This window comes from Triturus cristatus, chromosome 4_1 (genome assembly GCF_964204655.1).
Source record: "Triturus cristatus chromosome 4_1, aTriCri1.1, whole genome shotgun sequence".
Lineage (NCBI taxonomy): Eukaryota > Metazoa > Chordata > Amphibia > Caudata > Salamandridae > Triturus > Triturus cristatus.
In genome coordinates, this window is record NC_140585.1 from 331,517,817 (window position 1) to 331,539,370 (window position 21,554).

Below are 21,554 nucleotides of genomic sequence, written 5' to 3' on the forward strand. Positions count from 1 at the left end.
GAAGGGAATCAGTGGGTTGCCGTGTTACTTTTCTGTGGCGAAAGAGACTCTGGGGTAGCTTTTGCCAGAAAGCATATCACAAGAAAAGGAACTGAGGCATTCTGCTGCAAATATTAGGTTGAGAAAGGGTGTAAATGTTGGTGTGGTTCACTTAGAGGTCATCGTCAGTCAGACTGCTTCTACTCTTTAATTTGCCCTACTCGACCCACGCCCAACACAGGCCTGACTGGAACCAAAGAGGACTTTTTCCCTGCATTGGAGGATTCCCGTATGCCGAAGAGTGGTGTTTGTCTCCAGTTCTTCCTTGGATCTCAGACTTAAATCCTGCTGTGAGAGCTGGGGCGACAGCTGCTTGCAAACCCTTCAGAATAGACGGCTCCTTGCCCTGCCAGGGAAGACTGCTGTGGAGCGTCTGTCATGGGGCAGCAGAATGCAGAAGGTTCTGGAGACACAGGGAGCTCTGGCTGCCTGGAAAAACAGGGCGCCATTTGCATCTGGACATTTCTAGCCTCCTCCTGTGGTAGGCTGTAAGGAAGGGTACCCGCAACCGCCAGCCTTTCCTCTTGAAGAGTTTCACAAAATGACATTTTCTAAGTTAGAAGGTTGAATTTTGGACCAGGAGGGCCTGCCCACTTTCACCCAACCCTATTCGACTTCAAGTTTACTGTGAAGCATGCATAGGCTCCGATCTGCCACCCCTCATTTACTAATATTGCTTTACACTGTCCTTCTGTTTTTAATAATAACTTTGTCATGTAGCACTTCGTACCACATTAATGTTCTTTCTAGGCAATGTAGTTAAACGTTGAAACTATTATCCATATAACTGTACTCATTTTAGAAGGCTGAATTGTCCTTGTCTGGATTGGAGATCGTGGCCGCCAGCTCACCGCATGCAAATGTAGGACACATTAATCTCACTATGCTATTCTGTGGCACAGTTTTTGTAATAACTCCTTATCACTACATACATTTTCTTCCATTCTTTGTCATCATGCCCATTAGATTTTTTCCTTCTAACAACTTTGTTTGGAATTATTCAATTCTTCTCTGAGAAAAGCCGGGGCTTCTTGAATTAGGACACGAAAGTAATACATGAATTCCTCTCAGAAACCAGTTTATCTTTTGGAAGTTATATTTTTGTGGCTCAGTAACAGTTTTGTACATCTAGTACCAGCTGTCACCTTCCTTGCCCAGTGATAAACGGTGGAATTTCATTATTTGCGTAAGGTCTCTAAACAGCCCACTAAATATATTTGAAGGCATACCTCTCCTCCGAATTCATCGAGCTTACTTGCCCCCGATACCTCGGGGTTCTGCGATTCCCAACGACTCCCCCTGCGACTCCCCTCCCCCTTGGAAGGGAACTCTGCTCTAGATCCCTCCCAGGCCAGATCTTGAGCTGTGGGTGGTTTCTGGTTTCTGCTCTTTCCTTTGATCTCATTTTAATCTCTGCTTTGTTCTACTCTTCTTTGACTCTCTCCTTTGTTTTTTTCTTTTGTTTTGTTTGTATTCGCATTAATAAAATTTGCAATTGACTGCCAGGTTCCCCGCCGGCCAGTGGTTGTAGGTGGGTGTAATGTTATCGTTCACAGCATCTCTAATAAAACGATTTAAACTATAAATATATTTGAATTAATCTCAACCACTCTGCTTTATTTTTCTGGTACACGATAGAATCATGAAGGGAGCACTACTAAACCAAAAGTTCACAATCTGTACTATAAGATTTTTAGTAAAGCAAATTGTTCTGAAGTGGCTGTGAGGTTGCATGAGCACAATATGAAAGCAATGATATAAATCATGTAGTGATAAAACTTTTGTTGTCCTTGGTAATCATCATAATCTGATTATCAACCATCAGGAAGATCGAAGGGAACGTAATGTCCCCTTTCCTGCATAATAGAAAATGGTTTATTCCTTCTTATTCCGTACATGAGTATTCATTTGGATGGAGTTTTAAAGGAGAAGTTGCACTAAACACATTTTTACACTGAGTGCCTCGCAATACATATGTCAGAATCATCCAGTCATTTTTATGTTTTGCAATGTCACGTCTGTTACTTTTTTCCAACTTTTACTGTTACTGGCAAACACTTGACAGTCCTTAACTTTCTCCCCCTGACTGAGCTCTCTAGGAAGCTTGCTCTGTACATGCTGTACCAAAGTAAGGTATAGTGTGCAGAGAGTCCAGTGGATCCCCAGAGGCTTATGTGGATAATACCAAAAGTTCTATTTGTGATGGTGTGGTCGAGCAGTTAGGCTCATCAGAGGGCTGTATTAAGCATTTGTTGCACACACTCAGGCAAGAAATGATTACACACACTCAAAGACTAAACCCAAGACCAATTGTTTTGTATAAAAAGTTATTAATTTGTTATTTTATTTTAGAACCAAGAGGAACTGGTAAGTGATAGTTTCAAGAATAGCAATAATACTTATCAAGTTGCAGATGGAATTGTTTTGCAAGGCAGTAAAAATGCTTTACAGTACTAGAAATACTTTGGTATTGTCAATCAGAAATAGTAGAACTTACTAATAGTAAAAGATAGGGGAGGAGCCTAGCGCTTGACCAAGATGGCCGCGTGAGCTTAGAGCTCCCGAGACCCTCGCGCCCTCCGTCGACTATCCTGACTCAAATCCTGATGGTATGCATGGCACCGTGTTGCTGAGTTGTCAGGGAGGCGATTGATGCTACCCGCGACCGGATCGCCCACCGGGAACCGGACATATGACTGGCGAAAGATTGCGGCCTAACTCCCGGAGATGCCAGGGGCTAGAGTTGGCAGGATGCCCGACTCCTAGTTGATCAACAATGGCCTGGTGAGGTGTGAACTACCGGACGGAGGCCCTCGCTCTTTCACTTTCGGTTTCGTTCCCTTTGTCTGCCCGGACACTGTAGTGCTCTGGGTGGTTCTATAACCCCAGGGACGCTCGGTGGGCTATTTTGGAAGAACAAGGCGGACCTGCTCACTCTTTATATCTCTCTCTGAGAGGGGACGGTCCTCACTGCATTGGACTGCTTGGAGTCCATTATGTCGGGCAAGGCAGAAGGAGATAGGCTGAAGACTAAGTCCACCAGGCGGGGAACGTACTCCCAAGTCAATAGTATGGACCGCTACGCCCTCCTGAAGACATCGCCGAGTGGATCGAGCCAGGCGCCGGATGCCCAGAAGGAGGACTCGCCTGGGACCCCGGAGCTCTCCCTGCAGGATGTCATGGGCGCGCTTGATGGGATGCAGACCTCGATGGGGAGGCAATTCGAGGCCCTGGCGCATAAGGTGGATGCCATCCTGGTGGATGTCAACTTGATCCGCTCGGACCTGGGCAAGACAAACGAGCGCGTTAAGGACCTGGACCACAAGACCACGGGCATCACTGATGAGGTCGCGGACCTGCAGAACGAGGTCCGGAAGTTGAGGGCCGAGAGTGACCTCGCCGCCCGCCGGCTGGAGGACTTCGAGAGCCGGTCCAGGCGCAACAACGTGCGCGTAATCGGGGTCCCGGAGTCCTCGGATGAGGCTTCGGCGGACCTGCTTGTGGAAGATTTGGTCCTCAATCATCTGAAGCCTAAGGGCCTTGGGAAGTTTTTTGCGGTGGAAAGGGCCCATAGGGTGCCAGGCGGACGGCCCAAGGCGGGTGCCCCGCCGCGGCCGATTGTCGCCCGGCTCTTTCATTTCCGAGATCGGGACGCTATCCTGCAAGCTTCGAGGGTGACGGGCCCAGTCCCCTTCCAGAATGCGTCGGTGAATTTTTACCCGGACTTTACCCAGCAGGTGCAGAGACAGCGACAGAGCTTCCTGGGGGTGAAGCGAAGGCTCCGGGAGCGGGACCTAAAGTATGCCATGCTTTTCCCCGCCAGACTACGAGTGGTGCAGGAAGATCGGACATTCTTTTTTGACTCTCCTGTTATGGCCGATGAATGGCTGGACGCTTTGCCCCGGCGACGGACCGGGGACGACACAGCTGAGCATGGAGACAGTGGCCGGGATGGACAGGGCTGATAACTCAAAGCCGGCCTGGCTTGATTTGACCATATTTGTAGATTTGAATAGAGTGCAGTAACTGTGGAGGGTTGCGGGAGGACGAGGGGTGCTCTTTTCCTCCCTTGGGGTACTTTTTGTAGATTTTTGTTTTTGTAGGGCGACAGGCACACTGCAAGTTGGGGGGGCTTTTTAAGCTGCAGCAGGGGTGCAGGGTGGGGGGAGTTATGGGGAGTTTGAGTTTGTTGTTGGGGGGTTTATTTCTGCAAGGCATGATGATTATCCTCAGGGCTGTTCCATGGTGGCGCCTCGGGTGTGGGGTGGGCCTCTTTCCGTTTGAGGATGGGGGGTAGAGGCCTAAGTGTTATAAGCTGGAATGTTAATGGTTTGGGGGATCGCATTAAGAGGGGGATTGTTTTGCAATTTCTGAAACGCTCAATGCCAGACGTTGTACTGCTGCAGGAGACGCACCTCATAGGCAATACGTGCTATGCCCTGAATAGGAAGGGGTATAAATTCATTGCACACTCGGGATTCTCTTCTGGGTCCAGGGGGGTGGGCATCCTCGTTAGAGCATCGCTGCCTTTTGAGGTGGACTCCACCATTGTTGACGATAGGGGGAGGTTTGTGGCGGTGGCGGGGCGGTGGGAAGGAAGGACTTTGGTTTTGGTTTCGGTTTATGTCCCGCCGGCCCTGCAGGCCGCCACATTTGCTGAATTGGGCAGGGCTTTGCTGACTCTCCCGGGGGGCATGCTGGTAGTGGGAGGGGATTTCAACGCTGTGGGTTCCGGACTGCTGGATAGATACCCGCCCAGGGACACAGGGGGGGCTCAGAAATGGCTTCCAGACCTCCTAGACACGTTTGGCCTGATAGACTGCTGGAGGCTCCGGCACCCCACACAGAGTCAATACACGTTTCACTCCGGGGCGCATGGTAGCCTCTCCAGGATTGACTACCTGCTCACTTTGGCCGCACATGCCTCGTTGATATCCGAGGCGAGGCACATGGCACGTGGTATCTCTGATCACTCGCCAGTGTGGATCCGGCTGGATCTCGGTCGGGAGGGAGGAGGGAGGGTGGCCCCCATTAACCCTTGGTATTTCCGAGACCCCAAGATGCGCAGCGCCCTGGTAAAGAAGGTAGATAATTACTTTAAGGACAATCTGGGATCCGTGGACTCGGCGATCTCGCTGTGGGAAGCTTTTAAGACCGTGCTTCGGGGGGAGGCCCTCTCCCTGGTGGTGACTGCCAAGAATCGGAGGGATTGCGAAGTGCGGCAAGTAGAGGAGGAGATTGCGGCCCTTGAAGGGGATATGGAGGAGGAGGTCACAGAGTCCTCATTGCATGAGCTTTGCTTGAAGCAGGCGGAGTATAGGGACCTGGTGACGGACGCCGCCAAGACCCTCAGCAGGGAACAACAGGGCCGTCTGTATGATGTTGGAGATAAGGCAGGGAAACTCCTGGCGTGGCTGGACAGGAAGGAACGGGTCAATAGAGTGGTGCCAGAGTTGATTGGAGAGGGGGGAGAGGTGATTGTGGAACCTGAAGGGATTGTGGAGTGTTTCGCGGAGTATTTTCATAGGGTTTATTCCTCTGTGTCGGACAGGCCGCCCGAGGACTCGTTTGATCTCCTTCGTGATATCGAGTTGCCCTGCCTCTCTGACATAGATAGGGACGATTTGGATGGCGACATCACGGTTGACGAGGTGGCGGGGGCGATTCGCGCGTTGAATTCGGGTAAGGCCTCTGGACCGAACGGACTGCCGATCGATCTGTACAAACTGTTCCCGGATAGGGTCGCCCCTCACCTGCGCCCCATGTTCTTGGAGGCGCGGGGAGATGGGATCCTTCCGTTGGATCAGCGGCTGGCGTCGATCGTGGTCATACACAAAGAGGGTAAGCCCCGAGATAGATGCGCCTCCTATCGGCCCATTTCACTCCTCAACGCTGAGCCGAAAATTCTGGCCAAACTCCTGGCAACCCGTCTGATTAGAGTACTTGGCGATCTGGTCCACCCGGATCAATCTGGCTTTATCCCGCACCGAAACACAGCATTGAACCTTAGGCGTCTTCATGGCGTCATCGCCAGGGCGGGCACGCTGCGTGAACCGGCTGTTGTGGCATCTCTCGATGCCACGATGGCCTTTGACACGGTGGAGTGGGCATATTTATGGGCCGTGCTGGCCAAGTTTGGCTTCGGTCGCGGGTTTGTGAGTTGGGTCCGGTTGCTGTACGAGGGGCCACTAGCGAATGTTGTGGTGAATGGTCGGGCATCTGCTCCGTTTCAGCTTGGAAGGGGTACTCGGCAGGGCTGCCCCCTGTCGCCTCTGTTGTTCGCCCTCGCCCTTGAACCGTTGGCTGCGTGGATACGTTGGCACCCGGATATACGGGGCCTTCGGTGGTCGCCTGATCACGAGGACCGTATTTCACTTTATGCCGATGATATCCTGCTGTATCTTGCCTCACCAACGAAGTCACTTATAGTGGTCTGTGACGTACTCGCATCGTTCGGTAGGAACTCGGGGCTTGTGATTAATTGGGGCAAATCGTACTTGTACGTTCTTAGTGGCGAGGTCCCACCGATCCCTAGAACATGTTCGATACAGGTTGCCCAGCAAGGTTTTGTGTATTTGGGGATTTTTATATCCATGGATCCTGCTGTGCGCTATGAGAGGAACCTGCTCCCCCCCTTGGCACGCTTGAGGCGAGATGTTGAGGGTTGGCGGAGGCTGCCGCTCTCCCTTGTTGGGCGTGCGGCCCTGTTCAAAATGATGTCTCTTCCCCGCTTCCTCTACGCCCTCCAGAACACCTTGGACTGGGTACCGGCTAAATACTTTCGGGAGGTCGAAGGCCTCCAAAGGACGTTGCTGTGGGATGGGCGTCCGCGAATAGCTGTTTAAAAGTTGACGCTCCCATGGTACGATGGGGGCATTGCGCTCCCAGACATCCGACGGTACTACTGGGCCACGCAGTTGAGCGCGATCAACCATGGGTTTTACGGCCCTGCCCTCAGCCCTGGGTATGCCATGGATAGGTGGCTGCTGCGCGGCGGCAACTACTACAGAGCGTTGTATTCGCGGTCCCTAGACTCGTCCCTCACGGGGCCCACAGGTGTGGCGGTGCGCGTATGGAAGATGGCGACCGACTCGCTGGGCTGGATGGACAGGCTAACCCTCGCTACCCCATTGTTTGAATCGGAACGGTTGGGAAGACTCTGGCATACGAAGGGCTTTGATAAGTGGGATCTGATAGGGATATCCAAGGTGGGGGATGTGCTGCATAAGGGGAGGGTGAAGTCTTTCGAGGAGTTGCAGACTGAGTTTGAGCTAGGGCCTTCAGAGTATTTTAGGTATATCCAGCTGCGTCACGCCCTCCGATCAGTCCTAGTGGAGGGTGAGAAGGTGCCGGAGTCCTCTCCCCTTGAGGACCGAGTCCTTGATGGTCATATGCCCGAGAGCACGATTTCGCTCATATATAAGAAGTTGATAAACGTCCGGGCAGACTTGCTATTGGGGCTGAGAGAACAGTGGACCAGGGATGGCCTCGAGTTGGCTAATGAGGACTGGCAGTCAGCGGTTTCTTCGCCTAAGGAGGTTGCGATCCCGTCGCGTCTGAGGCTGGTGCAGCTCAAAATACTGCACCGGGTGTATGTTACGGGGCCACGGCTGGTCCACATGGGATTCTCGGAGGATGGCCTGTGCAGAAGGGGATGTGGTATGGTGGGTACTTTCCTGCACATCATTTGGGAATGTGGGGTCATTGTGGAGTTCTGGAGGAGAGTCCATGCAGTTATGGGGGAGGTGACGGGCATTGTGGTACAGCCGGAGGCGCGGTGTTGCCTCCTGAACGTTTGGGGGCCCACTGATCTCGATGAGGCACAGACCCAATGGGTGACTCTGGGTAACATGGTGGCTAAGAGGGATATCGCGCGATTATGGGGCTCCTCGGGTCCCCCTACACTGACCGCGTGGAAGGAGAACATGGATTGGAGCATGTTTAGGGAGAAGACGGTCTACTGCTCTAGAGGTCGCCCCCGGAAGTGGCACGCCATCTGGGGGCGGTGGAACCAATATAGGGGGGGAATATGTCTTGCCCCGGATCTGGAACCTCCCGAGGAACAGCTTTCCCCCTGACCTACCTTCCAGCACAGTTTGGTTTAGGTACTTGCTCTGGGCCTCTGCTGTTCCCCTTCTTCCTCCGCACACAGTCTTATAATTAGTAGATGAGTGGGGTCCTGCCTCCCCTGGGGGCTTTCGCCATGGGATTTCAATATTCTGCCTTGCTGGGGTTTGTTGTGTGTTTTTTCTGTGTTTATTTAAAATTGGACCTTTGCATTACTCTTCGTACTGTATCCGGGACGCATTACTGTATCTAACTTGCAATGCTGCCGAACCTTCGGGCTGTCGGCTGAATAGCTGTGTCCTGAATTTCGAAATAAAGGTTTTAAAAAAAAAAAAAAAAAAAAAAATAGTAAAAGATAGACATTTGAATGCAATTGGAGAAATGCAATGCAATCATATGGAAGTAAAATAGTTATAGGCATTAACAGGTAAGTACGCCAGTAGCGGCGTGCCCCCTGCCAAAGTGGCGAGGTGGGCCAGAGGAGGGAGGGAGGTAGGGAGGGATTGGGGGGCTTCGGGGATAAAAACAACAACAAAAAACCCAAAAAAGTACCTCAACGCCACTGTCTCCCGCCGCATCTTCCTGCTTCTGGGCACAGGCTCCCAGACTGCACTGCACCAATCCTGATGCTGCATAAAAGCAGCGTTAGGATTGGCCTGAGCGCTGGCAACTTGGTCTCCCAGGCAGACTGGGAGCCTGTGCCTGCTCTCTCCAGCCCCAGCAACGCAGCTGGGGCTGGAGAGAGGTTCACTGCGCATGAGGGTTTTACCGGCCTGAGACGGCTGGCCAATCCCTCATGCACAGTGAAGGGAGTGCACTGCCACTCCCCCACCAGCAGTGTTATCCCCTGAACCCGCCCTCAAAACTTGTCAGAGTCCTGGGGGCAAATCCAGGGGATAAAAATAAAATGATAATAAAACCGGTTTAAAACCAGTTTTATTATCGTTTTATTTGACCGTGGTTGGGTGGGGGGCGGGGGGGAGGGGGGGGGTGACGGCGCTCCTCTACCCTAATGGAGGGGCCACCGCTGAAGTACACAACTTACTCTTTCAGTCTTCGGGGGTTTAGACTAACACTGGGCAAGGATCAGATGGAGGTAGGTACTGCACCACCAGAGGCACTGGGGCGACCGGGTGCAGTGGTCACTGGGCCCAACTGTTAGTCAATGAAGACTAGGGGCACAGAACAAGGTGCAGATTGCAGGTAGGTACCGACTGTTTCAGGGCACAGGCCACGGGGGTTAAAGCAAGCCCAGGGGGGGCCACGGGCGGCACCAACCTTACACCACCAGCGGTATAGGAAAGGCCTGGTACTGGAGTCAAATCAGCGTTGGGCACCCAATGCATTTCAATTGGGAATCTCGGTTGCATAAAGAGGCTGCAGGCTTTAACTAGGAGGCTGGCTGAAGGTGACCACCGGCAAGGCATGTAAGTTGAGGTGTCGAAGGACGGCTGGACACCATCGGCTGGGCTCCTCAAAGTCAGGGGGCTGAGGATGCAGGGGTGCCCTTTGGTGTCTGATTTTTTTTACCGGAGCCAGTTACGGTCAGGCAGACCCTTTGTGTGGAGGCTGCAGGTGACATCGTGGGATCCAGGGGAGGTCAGCCACCGATGGAGCTAAGGTCCGGATCACTGGGGAGACTTCACTGGACAGGTGAGCCACTCAGGTCATGGGCGTCTGGTGCAGGGGTCGCGGATCCGCCTGGATACGGAGTCCTTGAAGTTGGAGTTTTCTGAACAGGGCCGCTGTCCTATGGAGATCTAGTCTTTGTTGAAGAGTGGAAGTCTTCCTGAGGTCCTTTGAATTTGCAGGCCACAGGACTGGCATCGTCGTCTTCACAGGCTCTTTAGCTGGAGACAGGCCAGTAGGGCTGGGGACAAGTCAGTCTTTGTCTTTAAACTTTGCTGCGCGGCGTCTTCTTCATTCTTCTTCGTAGGTTGCAGGAATCTGCGGATCAAAGTTCGGTGGTGCCCCTAAATACTGAATTTAGGGGTGCTGCAGATACTGGCAGCCAGTAGCCAATGGGCTACTTGCCTTTTCGGGTAACTACACTCTTTGTATGTCCCCTCTCTGTGTGGAGTGGGCACCCCTAACCTGATTGGGTAGAATCCTTCCATTCAAGATGGAGGATTTCCAAAGTAGAGGGTCACTTCGGTCCAGGGCACCTTAGGGGTGGTCCTGGCAAAGAAGGGACACATCTCTCCTGGCTACTAATTTTCCTGCCGACCTTGCCTCTAAAAGTGGGGCTTTGTCAGGGGGGCGGGCATCTCCACTAGCTGGAGAGGCCCTGGCTAGCATATTAAAGGGCAGGAATCCTTTTAGGCTAACCGCCCTGAATGCTATTGCTGCTTGGGGATAGGTGTGAAAGACCTCCACCCCAAGCAGCCTTTGTCTCTGTCCCACGAGAGCACAAGGGCTCTCACCTCTGAGGGTCAGAAACATATGTGTGTGTGGCAGGGAGCGAGGGCAGCTTGAACCTCAGGAGACAGGGAAAGAGGTCTCCAGTGAAGATACCACAGTTAAGTCAGGCATGCTTGGAAAGAGTGGGCGCCCAGGAAGTAGGGGACATAGCACTCCGCTCTTGGGGCGGGGTCATTATGATGGCGTGCGGATCGCCACCGGCGGTGGCGATCCGCACGCCATAACTCCCCACCCGACTGCCAATTACCCGGTGGACGGAAAGCCCGTCCACTGCTTTTCCACCGGCAGGCAATCGTCACGATTGCCTGCCGGGCGGAAAAGGCCCACAATATGGTGGCGGTGCCTTGCAGGCACTGCCATCCATATTATGATGTGTGCAGTGGACATGCCTTTCCATGGCGGAGACTCCGCCATGGAAAGGCATGAGGCGATTGACCTTGGGGGCCCGTTGGGGGCCCCTGGGGGGTGGTGGTGAATGTACTGGGGGGTACCTGTGGTACCCCCCTTCATTGCCAAACACAAGGTGGCAGGCACCATGTGGTGCCTGTCACGTTGTGCATTGCAATGCACAACAGGCTCCTTTAACATTGGGGTGGGTGCTGTTTACAGCACCGCCCGCCGCAATGTTAAAGGCAGGAATGCGCCTGCCAGTGTGGGGGGTGCATCCTAATTTGCCTCGTGAGACCGCCGCACCTCTGGCGGTCGGCCCCATTTTCCGTTACGGTGGCGGGCAGAGTCCGCTCGTCTTCATAATGGTGCCCTTGGTGAGGAAAGAACAGGGGGTGGAAGGAGTTAGGGTAGTGAGAGAAACAGAATGAGAATGGAGTCTAGTGAGAGGGTACGGCAGGTGATGATGGGGGCACTAGCTGGGTCGAGGAAGAAGACACTGATAAATATGGAATAGAAGGCCTAGGGAGAGTGGGCAACAGAGGAGTGATGAGAGATGACATCGAAGGCATATAGACAATTGAGCGAGGTCATGGAAAGGAACGTACAGCCAGGGCTTGTACAGAAGGTGGGGGACACTATACTACATTGCAATAATACTGGTATTCTACCAGAACATCTTGTTCTAAATACCCAACAAAAATACTGTAGAATATCGACTACCACAGTAGGGTGTAGGGCGGTGTATATATATAGGTTAGTATAGATTTACTTTTCTTAACATATATGGATCATGTTGATGTTTATATAACATATATGTAGAAAGAAAAATGGAATACTAATTTGTCAAGGATAAATTCTCCTGCGCTTGTGTTGGACAACCTGTGATAGAGACTTTAGGTAGTCATTTAGTGAAACAGTATTCCTTGCTTTACCTCAAAACTGTTAGTGTCTCAGTTCTCTGGTGCAGAAATGTTCAGCACATGTCTTGAATTAGAACTGCTTGAAAAGAGGTGAAGTGTTGCACTGGTGTAATCTACTTGTTGGGTGAATGCATCCACCCCATTGTTGTTCTCAGCCTTGCTGCTAAGCCAGTGATGAGGTCATTGGAATGCTAGAGTCAGTTGGAGTGCATAGGCTGAGCAGCAAGGAGGCTGCTCCTGGTGGGGCATCACATGGACCTTACCATCTTCCTGTAACTGAAGACATAATCTGAAGAATAAGTCTATAACCTTTACCTACATGACCTGGCTATGTATCATACTTCGTTTTAACACGCATAATGGGGGTTTAGCAGCAAACCAAATCCAGGGTGTCCATTTGTAATTTATGCACCTTATATTTATTTCTAATATGCCCTTGTTTCGTGGTCTTGTCTAGGAATGTATGCCTGCAAAGGAGCCCAAAACAGCCCTTGCCTTGTCTACGTCAGCTTCAACCACAAGATATACGTCTACTGGGATGTCCAGCTTGAGCGAATGGAATCCACAAATTTAGTGAAGGTTTTGGAAACAAACCAAGAGTTTGTCGATATTATCCGTCAGCTAGGCGTGGGTGAGTCATGTGCTACAAGTAATTCATGTTAATTTTTGGATGCAAGTTTAAACTGACATTTCGGCCTGGCAAAATAAACCTTTCTTTTTTAATACTTACAAGTTACCCCTAATCAGGCACCCCATGATATTGCGGCATAAACTGGTAAATTTAATGGCACAAAAACAGGAGTTTAGCTGCACAAACATTGAAATTTTGTGGCCTTTTAGTGCCAAAATATTTTAGTTTAAAAAACCAAAAACATAAGTTGCCCCCAGTGGGTCCCGCAGCATGCCCAAGGGCAGCGGGCCCGAATTCTTTCTTGTTTTAAAAATATTGCCCCCAGCGGGTCCCGCTGCCCCTGGGCATGCTGCGGGACCCACTGGGGGCAACTTATGTTTTTGGTTTTTTAAACTAAACCACAGGTGGCGGGTCCAAATTCTTAAAATTGTTTTTAGATAGTGCCCCAGCGAGTCCCGCTTCATGGCATGCCCACATTTTTTCTTTTTTGGGAGAAAAACATATTATCCCCATTGGGACCCACCTCATGCCTGCAGACGGCGGGCCCAAATTCTTTTTTCTTTGGGGGTGGGGGACATTTGTTGCCCCCAGGGCCTGCCACATTGTGCTCCTCACTTCTCCCACAAACCCACAGGGATCACACCACCGCCTTTCTGCGTGTGAATGGAGGGAGTTCTGAGGGCAGGGGAAGAGCTGCATATCTTGATGGGCCAGTTCAAAAGTTAACTGCTATTTGGTGTCCCGGTCCGAGCAGCAGTGTTCTTCTTCTTTTCCTCTTAAGTCTTCTTTCTTTCCTTCTGTCTTCTCTATTCCTTCTCCCCTTCTGTCTTCTTCTGGTCTTCATCTGTCTTCAGCTCCAGGTAACTCAAGACATAAGGATATAAGGATACAACGCAGCAGGTGAGTAAACAACCACTTCACCTGCTCGCTGACACCCTCCTTTTATTTGGGTCAGAGATCAGCGCTGGGCCAATAAAAGGAATTTCGCAGGCACTTTTGTATAAAGCACTGGCTTTTTACAAAATGGCCGATTTCGTGTTTTTTTTGCAAATCATGAAATCCTGGTAGATCTGCTTAATGTAGGCTCTAAAGGCTCATAGGGCAGTATGCATTGTATTAAAAAAATGAACATGTGTTAAGTTTTACATGTCCTGACAATGAAACACTCCTAAAGTCGTTTTTCATTGTTGTCAGACCAATCTCTTCCATTGACTGACACTGGGGTACCCTATTGCATTTAACTTAGATTGGGAGCAGATAGAGCTATGCTGTTTACAGTCAAACTTATTTTTAGTTTAAAATCCTCTTTATATGTGAAGTCGGATTTAAATTGCAATTTTGAAAATGCGACTTTTAGAAAGTTAAAAGAACAGATGATGGATGGAATGCTGAACAAATCATACATTCACCCTGCGTCACAGATCTGGGTTAAATCCATTGTTTTTTTGCTCGCCACGCCATTCCAGTTTGGACCCAGACAAATGCAAATCAGTAGTGACCCTGCTCCCCATTGGAACAGTTCAGCCCAAACTACCAAGCCCGGTCCTCTTGTGACCAGAAACAAGAATCATGGCACTGAGTTTGGGATATCACCCCATATCAGCTAGGCTCGCTTGAATCTGGTGGAATAGCGAGCACAGGACCCACATCTGGGCATACCCTCCCACTTAGGGCGAAAAATGCAAAAAGAACAGATGATGGATGGTATGCTGAACAAATCATATATTCTCCTCCAGACTCCATTGAATAACCGTGTCAGATGAACACGTAGTATAAAACCAAGCCAAATGACAGTTAATATCAAGCAGACTCCACTCTTGACGCAGCACTTAATATGAAAAAATGAACAATAATGCAGGGTCGGAGGTGATCATAATATAAACATTGATAAGCCATACAGTCCTCAGCGTTCCTGCCATAATTTTCACGGCTTTCACGGTGCCCAGTCACCAGATGTTTGTCGGTCTGCTGAGTAAGGCATTTTGAGACATGGTAAGGCAAAGACTTTGCGCTGAAAGTCGACAGACCTCCTCGCAGCAAGATCACTGCCTCCCCCGCTACTGGCGTGGGAGGCCGTGATCTTGCATCCTACTGGCGGTCATCAGTGGGTAGTTATAGTTAGGAGGTAGTTTCTATAGGAAGTGCGGTTTTCTTCATTTGCCAATAACTTTCGTGTTTGACGAATCTTTGCGGAATTTTCAAAACTAGTTTGATGCCTACTTCAGCTGGTGTCTTGCAAATTTCGGGGTGATCCGTCAAGCAGGGTAGAGAAAAAGAGGAGGGTCCAAAAATGCCTTTTCTCCATGTTAATTTCCATATGAAACTTTAGACACGGCTTCAGACCGAACTGCTGTATGGAATTTTACCATATTTGGCAGAAAGGTAGCTGGTCCAGAAAACGCCCTTTTTGTTAAATGGTGTATATACGTTCAGTAGTTGCTGAGAAATGTAAATATTTTTCAGATATACAACTGAGAACTCGGTGGATCCGCGACCCCTCCCGATCTCGTGCCTGAGATCTGATTGGCTGCCAGCACTTCAAACCAGGAAGTGTTGGCAGCCATCTTGTGACTTGGTTGAACCGAGTCACAAGAAAAAGCATTAAAAGAATGAAAAAGGGGTCACGGTAAAAACACCCTGACCCCTTAGGCATCTTGGGGAGGTCCCACAAGGACCCACCGGGGCCAAAAAAAGCATTAAAAAAAAAAAATAGATTCCCCGGGAATCACGTTGCATCCACAACTTCCACCGATATAAAAAGAAAAAAAAAAAGCGCAAGCTTCTGCACTTTGTTGAATATAGGCCACCGGGTGGGCTAGGTGCTGGGGACATGTTTAAGTAAGTAGGAGTAGGGTGCACGGATCCCCCTTTTAGAATGCCTGAAGTCCTGGGGACCGCCACCTCCCCGGGGCATCTGTCTATATTTATGCCGAGGTTGCCCTCGAGGCAACCCAGCACCCTGGGGACCGCCACCTCCGTAGGCCTAATCTCTTTAATGATGTGGGTGGCCTGAACAGCCCCCTCGCAGCCCTAGGGACCGCTAATTCCCTGGGGCACTAAAACAATACCGAAGGGGGTCAGTTGCGGACTCCACACCCTGGGGATCACCACCTCCTCTGGGTTTACTTAACAAAGGAGAGGGGCTGCGCGGTCCCCCTCCAGAAGCCCTACATGGCCCTGGGGACCACCACCACCCTCCCAGAGCCAGCTCCAGCAATGTCCTAGGGTGCCCACCCCAGGGACATTGCAATTTGCTATGGCTTGGCAGGAGCACCACTCCCTCCAAGCCATAGCAAACTCTGCTCTGCTTTCAGCAAGCAAGAGCAGAAATGCTCTTGTTTGCTGAAAGCAGAGCAGTGTCTGTTTGCCTGCCCTCCGTGAAGCGAGCAGGGAAGCAGACATTGCTTTGGGATTCAGGAAACTGCATGTCAGGGAGCTGCAGGGAGCTCCCTGGATCCCAAAGCAGTGCCCGCTCCCGCAGGAGGCAGGGAGCCAGCAGGGACCGCGGGGGGCCTTAGGGCTCCCACCGCGGTCCCCAACATTAGCAATGGGTGTCCTGGGTTGGGACCAGTGCACCCACACTGCAGACCAGGCCCCGGGTGATCAGCCCCTTCCCTCTAAATAAATAAATAAATATTTTTAAAAAAACCGAAAAGGCCGGATCCCAGGGATGGGGTCCCCCGGGCCAAATATGGCCCAGGAATCACCGTGCACCCTTCCTTTAATTTTTTTAAAATTATATAATAAAAAAGAAAAACCGAGCCCCATGCGTTGGGGTTCCCAGGGCCAAAATCGGCCCGGGGGGGGGGAACCGCCCAGCACCCCTCCCTTGGAATGAAAAAATAGGGCAGTCCCCGGGGGTGGGATCCCCGGGGCCCAAAACAGCCCAGGGAAGGAGGGGCCACAAGGCCCCCTTCCTAAAAAATAGAGAGATGTCTGAGGCCACGCCCCCTTTCTCTACCACTCTGCAAACGTGCCTCTCGGCACACAGCTGGTGGGGAGGATGAGGTCCCCTTGTCTCCTGAGGACCTCCGAACCATTGTGGACTTCTTCCCCAACCAAGAGTGTGCCAGGAGGCGTGTTTGCAGAGTGGGGGACAAAAGAGGCATGGCCTCTGACGACCTCTCAGCAATCCAGCTGTGTGGGTCGTATTGGAGGTAATAGGAGGGCTAATTTGCCTCCAAGGACCCTCAACAGCCAAGGGAACTTCAACCACCAACTAGTAGTGGGTCAAGAGGTGCGTTTGCAGAGTAGTGGAGAAAGCTGGCGAGGCCACCGAAATCCTCTCAGAAAACTCACTCTGTGGAACTTGCTGGAGGTAACAGGAGGGGTTGTTGGTTCCCAAGGACCCTCAATAGCCAAGGGGACTTCATCTCCCTTTTAGTATTGCGCCAGGAGGCACATTTTCAGAGTGGTGGAGAATGGGGGCGTGGCTTCTGACAGCCTCTCAGCAAGTCTGCTGTGTGGGTCTTGAGTTAAAAAGAGGGCTAGCTGGCCCCCCAGGACCCTTAAGAGCGAAGGGGACCTAATTTCCCAACTAGTAGTGTGCCAGGAGGTGTGCTTGCAGAGTAGTGGAGAAAGGGGTCATGGCCTCCTACCAGATCTCAGCAATCCTGCTGTGTGGGACTCACTGGAGGTAATAGGAGGGGTAGTTGGCTCCCAATGACGTCATTGGGGGCCATCTACCCAATTTGGTATCTCCAATAAGTCCTACACAGCGGGATTTCTAAGAGAATTTGCGACGCTGTTCCTCCTTTCTCACTCTGCAAGCACGGATTGTGGTGCACTACTGGTTGGGACATGAAGTCAACTTTTCACCTAAGGGACCTTGAGGTCAAGAAGCCCTCTTGGTACCTCTTGTTAGTCCTACACAGTGGGATTCATGAGAGCTGGTTGGAGACCTAGCCTCCTTTCTCCACCACTCTTACTACTAGTTAAAAAAAACTTAGAAATTCACTGAAGAAACCAAAGGTTACGTGGATGTTCTAGTTAGGAAATGAAATTCAAAAAAACTTAGAAATCCACTGAAAAAACCAAAGGTTACAGGGATGTAATAGTTAGGCTTACATTTCACAAAACCATAGAAATTCAGCTGTTATAGTTAGTGAGCTAACTATGACTCGCGCTCCCGCAATGCACTGCTTATGACCTTACATATTACATCACTGATGACATGGTCAGTGACATCACTGATGACACCTCAAATAACATCATCCACAGTCTCTGATGCACCCACTCACACCCAAATATAACCTTTCATACACCTATACCAACTTCCACACTACCATTCTCAAAACATTTGACTCACTGATACCAGTACTTACATACCCACTCACTGATCTAGGTCTACATACTGATTCACTCAGTCACCCATACAACCACTCATATACCAACTCACTCACTTATACAGACACTGATATATCCACTCATATACCTATACAGCCACTCACACACTGTCACTCACCCATAGAGCTACTAACTCACCCATAGAGTCAATTACACAGCCACTTACTCACCTATACAGTTATACACACACCCGCTCACTTACTAATACAGATACTAACACATACTCGCTCACCTATACAGTCACCGACACAAGCACAAACTCACCCATACAGCCACTCTCACAATCACTCACTCACACATACAGTCACTCATGTACTCCCAACACTCGCCTATACTGCCTTTCACATATGCAGTTACTCACCCGTATACCACTGACACATCCATTCACTCACAGACACAGCCATTCAGCCCTTCACAGATTCACTCACTAACCCATACAGCCACTGACTCACCCACCCGCTCACCCATGCAGGCAGTCACCCCCCCCCCCCACACACAGACACTCATACACCCATACAGGTTCTCAGTCAACCAATACATCACCCATACAGCCACTCATGTACCCACCACCAACCCATAAAGCCACATAAACACCAACTGACAGATTGATACAGACATTCACACCGCCTAGTCACTCACCCATTCATTCACTGAGACAGCTAATCACTCACTTATAAAGCAATGTCACACACCCACTGAATCATCCATACAAGCACTCATACACACATTGGTATATATTTTAGCACTCATAAACGTTTTAAAAACACTGTCACTGGATGATTTCATCAGTGATGTCATTTGAGATGTCATCAGTGAGCTCACTGACCATGTCATTAGTGATGTAATAGGTGAGGTCATAAGGAGAGCATTGGGAGGGCGCGAGTTATAGTTGGCTCACTAAGTAGAACGGCTGAATTTCTCTGGTTTTGTTCGAGTGAAACGTCAGCCTAACTGTAACGTCCCTGCAGCTGTTGTTTTTTTTCTTTAAATATATATATAAACACACACACACATTACTTGTTCAAAAAGAGCTGGACACTTCATGTTAAGAGAGATATATGATACTTTGCCAAAATGCCTATTAAAAATGTTCTGCTTGCAATTAAAATCAAATGGGTAAAATAATCTCAGTACATGAAAGTAATTGTACATTGAAATTAATTGTTATTTATATTATATCGCGGTTCGCAAGAAAAATTATTGTAATATTGGGTATATTACCAAGTTATGATATTAGTGGAAAGAAATGGAGTTGAACAGTGATGTATGTATGCACTCTCCAGCCATTGTGAGAAATGAATTCCAGATGGTATTACTGAACGTGTAACGGCCCAGGGCAGAAGACTTAAGTGGGCAAAAATAGATGGGGCTAGATTTTACAAATCCCTGATGGATAGAGGCAAGTCTCTTATTGACGAGTCCTTAGATCCCTTGGTGACAGAGGCTCGCCTTATAAAAGTGTTTGGACAAATAACGAGTCTGGTCGATGAGTTATTGTCGGTCAAGGCCCCCAAGAAAACTTACTCTAACGCACCAAAATGGTTTGACAGGGGTTGTACACTCGCATTAAAAAACTTAAAAATGGCCCTTAGTTGCACACCAAGGGATCAAGCAGAAGTCAAAACATGCAGGTCCATATACAGGAAGGAGTTAAAAAGACGGAAAGTTACTCTGCAGGGGGAAGCATGGGCGGCCCTGAGGGAGGCTTCTGAAAATAGGGACATCACAGAATTTTGGAGATTAATAAACTCCCCTTGTTTTCAAGATAATAATGCCCCGGAGGTCGCATCAAACATTCTCCCAGTACAGTGGATTGCTCACTTCGAGGGTTTGTATAATCACGGGGAGGTGGATTCTCCAAAAGAGAGGGAGACGCATCTAGTGTGCAATCAGGTTGTATTTTCCCTGCAAGAGATTAGAATGGGCATTGAGGGACTCACCAAAAATAAAGCTCCGGGCCCAGATGGGATCCCCCCAGACCTGTTTCTGAGTCAGGTGGATCTTTGGGCGCCTATCATTACTCGAGTATTAAATGCAACTATAATGGTCGGTTTACCACGGTCTTGGTCAACGGCCATCATAGTACCCATTTTTAAAAAGGGCAATAAAGATGACCCCCAATGTTACCGCCCCATTTCTTTGATAGACGTTACTGCTAAAATCCTGGGAAGAGTGATTCTGAACCGATTGTCCGAGTGGGCTGAGGATAAAAATATCATTTCAGACGCCCAGTATGGTTTTCGGTCCGGCAGGTCTACCAGCGACCAATGCCTGAACCTATACATGCTGATAGCAAAATATACCAAAACTAGCAATGAAACTATGTATCTGGGGTTCATGGACCTGGCCGCTGCGTTTGACCACGTTAATAGGAATAAGTTATGGGTAATGATGACCCAACTCGGAATCGACCCTGGGATAATCCACATATTGAGGGAACTGCATAGAGAAACCTCTGTACGGGTACGTTATAACAAAGATGGGGGACTGACAGAATCTTTCAGCTGCACAAGTGGGGTGAGGCAGGGATGTATTTTAGCTCCTTTTTTGTTCTCGTTGTATATTAACAGCTTGGAACAATCCCTTATTAATTTAAATGCAGATTGCCCAAGGGTAGGCTTACGCAACATCCCAGTGTTATTGTACGCAGATGATGCGGTGCTTCTGGCACGGACCCAGAAAAGCTTGCAGATTCTCATTGATGGGTTCGTCAAATTTATGGAGGCAATAGACTTGTCTGTCAATTTAAAAAAATCCTATGTAATGACAGCAGGCAACAAGCCACGGACTGGTTTCACCTACAGAATTGGCTCCCATATTCTCGAAAGGGTGCAAACATTCTCTTATCTAGGGGTGCTCTTCGACGAGTCTTTAAAATTTACACCCCTTGTACAAGAAAGATCTGGGAAACTGGTGGCATCCTTTGGTGCAATTTCTGGTTACGGGAGAAAAGTCGGCCGTTGGGCCCCAGAACAAACTATGAATTTGTACGGCTCAATGTGTTGCCCAAAAACTATGTACGGCTCAGAAGTATGGGGATTTACAAATTTGGACGGCTTGCAAATTGAAGAAAATAAAATATTTTGTTCAATATTGAAAGTCCCCAACTGCACATCAGCCTTCATTGTCCATAAAGAACTTGGAAGACCCTACCTAGAGGATTTGATCAATCTTCGACCAATCCTAGCCTGGATCAGAATTTGGTCGAACCCTGATGCTGCATTGAGCAGGTTGATCATACAAGACTGTTTGGGCAGAGACAAACATTTGAAAATCCCATGGATCCATTATGTAAAGACTACTCTAGAAAGTTTGGGTCACCAAGAGTTGTATTTAAATCCCTTACTGATCAATGCCCAGGATAAGTTTAAATTAAAGAGAATCTTTTTGGAATCAAGAGCATTGGCCAGGAGTACCGTAGAAGGAAGTAAACCCACTGTGAGCATATATAGTAGGCTTGAAACCACCGTTGGGATGGAACCGTACCTTTGTGTTCTTTTTAATGCTCAAGAGAGGTTTTTAATGTCACGTTTTAGGCTAAATTTTTTACCATATTTATTAGCTGAACCAGCAGGTTTTAGTAAATCAATTGAGCAGAAGGGTGCCTGCGGCTGCGACAATAAGTCTCCGCAGGACACCCTTCATTTTGTACTTTTATGTCCCCTTTATACCATCCCTAGACGCAGATTTTTAAAAGATATCTTGAAAAAGGCAAGATTTACTCGAGCCATGGAGGCATT

General features: G+C 49.4%; 1 protein-coding gene across 2 annotated transcripts in view; it reads left to right on the plus strand.

Annotated features, from left to right (window-relative positions):
- The window catches only part of ITFG2 (integrin alpha FG-GAP repeat containing 2), a 595,129-nt gene that overhangs the window by 468,435 nt on the left and 105,140 nt on the right, over nucleotides 1-21,554 (plus strand). For both annotated transcript variants that reach the window (XM_085652304.1, XM_085652305.1), the window contains one exon: nucleotides 12,295-12,468. In XM_085652304.1, the coding sequence (XP_085508430.1) occupies nucleotides 12,295-12,468 (174 nt within the window). The remainder of the gene's footprint in view (nucleotides 1-12,294; nucleotides 12,469-21,554) is intronic.